The 6,000-nt window shown below is 43.8% G+C and overlaps 1 protein-coding gene across 6 annotated transcripts in view; it reads right to left on the bottom strand.

The window, feature by feature from the left end:
• Positions 1 to 214: 214 nt before the first annotated feature.
• nf1a (neurofibromin 1a) overlaps positions 215 to 6,000 on the bottom strand; it is a 102,765-nt gene continuing 96,979 nt past the window's right edge. For all 6 annotated transcript variants that reach the window (XM_052078760.1, XM_052078763.1, XM_052078764.1 and 3 more), the window contains 2 exons: positions 5,246 to 5,462; positions 215 to 2,387 (listed from right to left, as the gene is read on the bottom strand). In XM_052078760.1, coding sequence (XP_051934720.1) covers positions 2,245 to 2,387; positions 5,246 to 5,462 — 360 coding nt within the window. In that variant the 3' untranslated portion in view covers positions 215 to 2,244. The remainder of the gene's footprint in view (positions 2,388 to 5,245; positions 5,463 to 6,000) is intronic.

Here is a 6,000-nt window from a genome sequence, read left to right as displayed (position 1 = left end):
TCTTCGATAAAGGCTGGTTTATATTTATAACCATGTATTGACATCAGTTTGTGCCTCTTAAATTTGGTGTACGCTTACCTCAGTGGATGGAGATGTCAAACAATGCCTAAAGCTCAGTCGCTGTTGGCTATTTGGGCCCAACGTAAAACCGCTAATTCCTGGATGGTCCACCAATCTTTCTAATTATGAACAAGTGAAATTCAAAAGCTCAAGCTATGGAGAGCAAAACATTTTTATTACCAACACTGGAATAGCTCAATTTGTATATTATTATACAGAACCTAACTGCTTTACAAAAACAAAATGATACAATATCACATGTATATACAGTGTAGTAAATATACCATCTCAAAGTGTACACAAAGTATTTACAAGCTGTCACACATACTGCATTAAAAACTCAACTCAGGCTAGTACACTACTGACAATTTTGCATAACATCAAATAAAACATGCCACATTTTTAGGTTTTCTTTCCTAACCGATGACCGTTTTTAAATTAGTGCAAGTCAACCACTTGGTTAAGAGGTTACGGACACATCATCCTCACCGTTTTCATTCATACAAAAGCTAAAACTTAAAACAATCTGCTTACATGTGGCTCAAAGAAAACCGTTGTGAAAATTGTTCTGGGCATTTTTTTTTTTGATTAAGAGGCAGGCTATCGACAATTCTAAGAACTTTTCGGGAGCACTGCAAATAAATTGAAAAGTAACTGAAATCAGTATGTTCAATGTTATGGTGGGAATGAGAGAAGAGATGATCATTTAATTGCTTGTTCATTTTTCTGACATCAAGTCCTAGTGTCTGCTAAATCAAACCTCAAGTGAACTTGTTCACACGTTTTGGAGATTAAGATTGGAGGCATTTAGTCCATAGAATAATTAAAAAAAAAAAAAAAACACTTCCCCTCATTTCAATTTTTACACCATTCCAATTATATTGAATCAGGGTTTGATGCAGCTATTACTTTACTTCTAAAATCAGAAACAATTTTAAAAGAAAAGATTGCGCTTCACACAGTTGTGACACGCAGAGACCATTTAACCATTTGCCCCAAATTCATGTGTTTAACTTTGTATCACGAGGGATGTCCAGAAAGATCGAAGCTATTTGCGCAAAACTGAGTCGACTATTCTGCTGTAACCCCCAAAACATGACATCAGCTATAGGAAGCTGAGCAACATCACAGTTTAAATGAAATAGCTACAGTATTTTGCACATTCTGAAGGCAAGGTTACCAGTGAAATGTCTTTTTTTTTTTTTTTTGCTTGATGACAAGTTGGTTTGAAGCATACCGAGTGTTTGTGTAGAGGGCCAACTCTAACCCTAAATCATACAAATAAGAAGTTGATGATTATTGCCTAACAATTTTTTGTTGTCACTGTGTACTGTAGACAAATTACATACATTGTACATTGCTAAAAAATACGGATCACGGCTCCGAAAAACCCAAAACAAACAAAAAAAAAAAGTTAGGCAAGATAAACACTTCGCTCAGAGCTATTTACAAAGTTGTTTTCCTTGCGAACAGTATTTGTGTAGCACTATCTAGCTGTACAGGATTAAATACTTTCAGGCAATCGGGTATATAGATGATTGTATAGCTGACGATCACTGGAGGCCAGTTGTGATGGCAACATTGCACCTTGGTAATTAGTACCTGTTCTTTGTCCCCACCGAGGTTTGACATTTACAAATTGTACACACTGAAAATCCTGACAAAGGCACACCATGGAGAAAACGTCAACATCTTCCTTAACGTCAGGACAAGTTGTTTTAGTCTCTGCAAAACATGTACATGACTTCAGCGTCCGAGCAGGCCTGGCGGGAAGGTCCGGTTTTACAGAATACATTTGGTCCATGTTGCCATTTCATCAAAGGATGGCCAAAAGAATGCATTTTTTTGGAGGGCAAGAAGCGTCCCGTGTAGCCTTTTTTCAGTCCAAACTGTACTCGTATTAGCGTCATCGTTTTGTAGAGGACCTTTGGGGACTGCCAACAAGCTGAGCTTTTCTTTGACCAGATCCTGTCCTGACCGTCGAAAATCATCTCGAGCAGCACAAGAGGTAAGCTAATATTGCCTCGCCCGTCCCGCCAAAGCAACTATGACGGAGAGGAGGAGGATTTCAAACAGTAAAAATGTGGTAAAAAGTTAAATGCAGCATGAGGCCAGGCTTGGCAGATGGGTGGAGTTTAAGAAGAGGAGGAGGGAAGGAGGGGACGGCGGGGATTGCACGGCCCATCAAACGATCTTTTTGATGCTGGTTCTCTTGAAGCTGCCGGAGCTGCGTTGCTTCTGGACCTGGCTTGCCGAGCCGTGGCGAGTCCGACCGCCGCTGGACAGAGCTGAGCTGGGGGACAACTGAACATTCTCCTTATCCACACCTACAAAGAAATGCAGGAAAGGATTAATTACATTTACCTTACCATCTTTGTTTGACAGTGAGGCCGGCGGGTTTTCAAACCTGAATATTTGGTCATATTAACACATATCAGAACACCTTCATTGAAAGGAACATTGTGTTCTACGTGTTCTAATCACAAGGAATCTTGGTCTTTGGAGTACAGGAAGTACTTGTCTGCGTCTGGCCACGGACTACACGTCCGGCCAGAACTGAAAGGACTAACAATGCGCTGTACTCGCCATAGAAAGAAGGGAATCCGCAGGCAACCGCTTGCTAAGTCAGCCAACAATTGTTGAAAACGCCTCGGCGATGGCGCTGACATTCAAACAACGGTGCTTAATACACAGAACGTACTATGTCAGCCTATCATCAATTCCGGTACTTGATTGACATAGAGGGCAACCAATCAGATGACTGAATCACCGCTCATGCGCAGACAACGCCGCTAAGTCCTAAGTGCTAAGCTAGTATACGAATTACCTCTGTTTTTAAGGCAAGGGTGTCCAATACGTCGATCGCAATCGACCAAGAGCCAGCAGACTGGTCCCAAGTCGACCGCGAGCGGTGGGAGGAGGAAATATGGGGGTGGGGGCGGAAAGATTTGTGTGTTTGTGTATTTAGGTTTCATTTATGTTCGGGCGCTCCGGCTGTGGCTCGTCGTGGCATGCATGGTCGTGTGTGTGTGTGTGTGTGTGTTCGTTCATATGCTTGCACGTGCGCGGGTCGATCGTGGGAGGTTGGTCGCTCCAAAAGTAGTTCTTTGGGCAAAAAAGTGTGTGTATGCGTGTGTGTGTGTGTGTGTGTGTGTGTGTGTGTGTGGCTCTTTGCAGTAACATAGTCAAAAAATTGGCTCTTAGTTTCTGACTGGTTGGCCACCCCTGGTCTATACGTCCACGCGCGTGTATGGCCGCGTTTGGAAAGACACTCCGGGTGCACACTGGTTCACTCTGACGATTCAGAAACTCAAGAGCGTTGCTGAAATTTGCCAAAAACAGAGTGCCGGTGTGGGCACTAGTAAATTAAAGGGAGTAAAGCGCAATCGGCCTCTCCAACCACACCCACTCTCAGAGCAGTGGACGGGCATCGGAATTTTGACCTAAATCCGAATAATGATGGCATGTAAATGTAGTCATTGAAATTATTCTGATAACCAAACCAATTTTTGCATGTTTGCACTGAGGAGGATAGAGAGGAAGACATTTAATCTATGAAGCAGACAAAACAAAGCATATTTAACAATCAAGATGACCTTGATAGCCTGGGGCTGTTCTGCTTCTTCAGAAGATAGACACCTTACTATAATTAACGGTACATTAATTCTACTGTAAACCAGATAATCCTGCTGTTCATCGGGCCATCATATAATGGGGAAAAACTGAAGTTGCTGACTGGACAAGTCAAAGTCCAGACTACTGCAGTTTACCCGCTGCAGTTTGCCTATGAGCCTGGCATCGGCGTGGAAGACGCCATTATCTACCTCCTCCACTCAGTGCTGTCACACTTGGAGAAGGCTGGGAGCATTGTGAGAATCATGTTCTTTGATTTCTCCAGTGCCTTCAACACCATCCAGCCCAATTTGCTGGAAGGCAAACTGCAGAACGCCGGAGTGGACCACCATCTCACAGCATGGATCATAGACTACCTCACAAATCGGCCGCAGTACGTGAGATTGCAGAGCTGTGAGTCGGACCGGCTTCTCTGCAGCACTGGAGCGCCGCAGGGGACTGTTCTGGCTCCATTCCTGTTCATCCTCTACACCTCGGACTTCAGACACGTCACTCCAAACTGCCACCTTCAGAAGTTCTCCGATGACTCTGCGATTGTTGGCCTCATTACAGAAGGGGACGATCGGGAGTACAGGGGACTGACAAAGGACTTTGTGGACTGGTGCCAGCAGAATCTCCTCCAGATCAACCCTAGGAAAACTAAGGAGTTGGTTGTGGATTTCTGCAGGAAAAAGTCCTCACCAGCACCGATGAACATCCAGGGTATGAACATAGAGAGGGTGACCGCCTATAAGTACCTTGGTGTTCTTCTGAACGACAAACTGGACTGGTCTACAAACACGGACACCCTGATTAGGAAAGGACAAAGCCGACTCTTCCTACTCAGGAAACTGAGGTCTTTTGGGGTTCAGGGGTCACTCCTTAAGACGTTCTATAACTCGGTGGTGGCCTCGGCCATCCATTATGGCATTGTCTGCTGGTCAGGCAGCATCTCAGCCCGGGACAGAAAGAGACTGGAGCGACTGGTCAGGAAGGCCAGTTCTGTCCTGGGTTGCTCCCTTGACACTCTGGAGGAGGTGGGCAACAGAAGGATGCTAACTAAGCTAAAAGCTATGATGGCCAGTCCCTCCCACCTCCTCCAGCCTGCTCTGACAGCACTTGGTAGCTCCTTCAGCCAGAGACTGTTACACCCGCGCTGCAAGAAGGAGAGATACCGACGCTCGTTCCTACCGACTGCTGTCAGGCTGATGAATAAAAAATAACAATCATAATAATAATAATAATTAAATGATGTGAAGGAAAATTGTAAATAGTACTGCGATTTATCCATTTTGTGTTCATATTGCATTTAATTGAAAGATGTTTGTTGTTTTTTTTTCTCTTTCTTCTTTCTACATACATTCTTGCTGCTGGAGGCTGTAAATTTCCCCAGTGTGGGACGAATAAAGGATATCCTATCTTATCTTATCAAAATGGGGAAAAATGTTTCACGGCACTCGAGATCCATTAGTTTTAATCCAGCCTTCTCAAACTTTTTTCTGTACATATTGCTTCACTACATTACACCAAATTGATATTTGGAAGCAAGCATTAGTGTGCGTGCGTGTGTGACCTGGTGAGTGTTGCGAGGTGGCCAGTGAGGTCATGGAGTTCGACAGGTTGAGGTTGGCAGTGATGCTGAGCTGGCTCTGGCTGGTGGGGGGATAAGGGGAAGTGGGCGTCCGTAGCTGCTCCTCCCCTCGCTCCTCCTCAGCTGCTGGCAGGTAGCTGTCAATCAATGCCTCCAGGAACTTGACGATCAGCTCGGCATAGTCTGGAATTTGGGTTTGCTGTAGAGCGGAGACGGGTGTGGGGAGGAAATTTATTGCCCCTAAGGATTCAGTGTGACGACAGTCAATCAAGTCCTGGACACCCCAAACCAACAAGCAAGCAAACAACTCATGTTGCCAATGTCATTATGGATGTTTTCAATTCGCTGTACAGTCGTACCCAAAAACAGTGGAAGGAAAAAGGTAAAGTCCTTTGTTTTTATAATATTTTGAAGACATTTGGGTTCAGATGAAAAAAATGAAAATGTTGGAAATCTTAACTTCGGTCTCATTCATCCTTTGATCTGAAACCCAAATATGTTTATATACAAAAAAACTAAAATAAAGCATTTCCTTCTTTCCTCCTCCTCCTTTCTTCTTTCTACATACATTCTTGCTGCTGGAGGCTGTAAATTTCCCCAGTGTGGGACGAATAAAGGATATCTTATCTTATATCTTATTTCACCTTGCGGTTCCAATACCGGAAGGGACTCTATCAGATAAGAAACCCTTTACTTGTCTTACAATGAAGAAATTCACATTCGTATGTCCAAGTTAA

This window comes from Hippocampus zosterae, chromosome 10 (genome assembly GCF_025434085.1).
Source record: "Hippocampus zosterae strain Florida chromosome 10, ASM2543408v3, whole genome shotgun sequence".
NCBI classification, from domain to species: domain Eukaryota; kingdom Metazoa; phylum Chordata; class Actinopteri; order Syngnathiformes; family Syngnathidae; genus Hippocampus; species Hippocampus zosterae.
The sequence above is the reverse complement of the archived record's forward strand: the minus strand, read 5'-3'. Positions and strand labels throughout refer to the sequence as shown.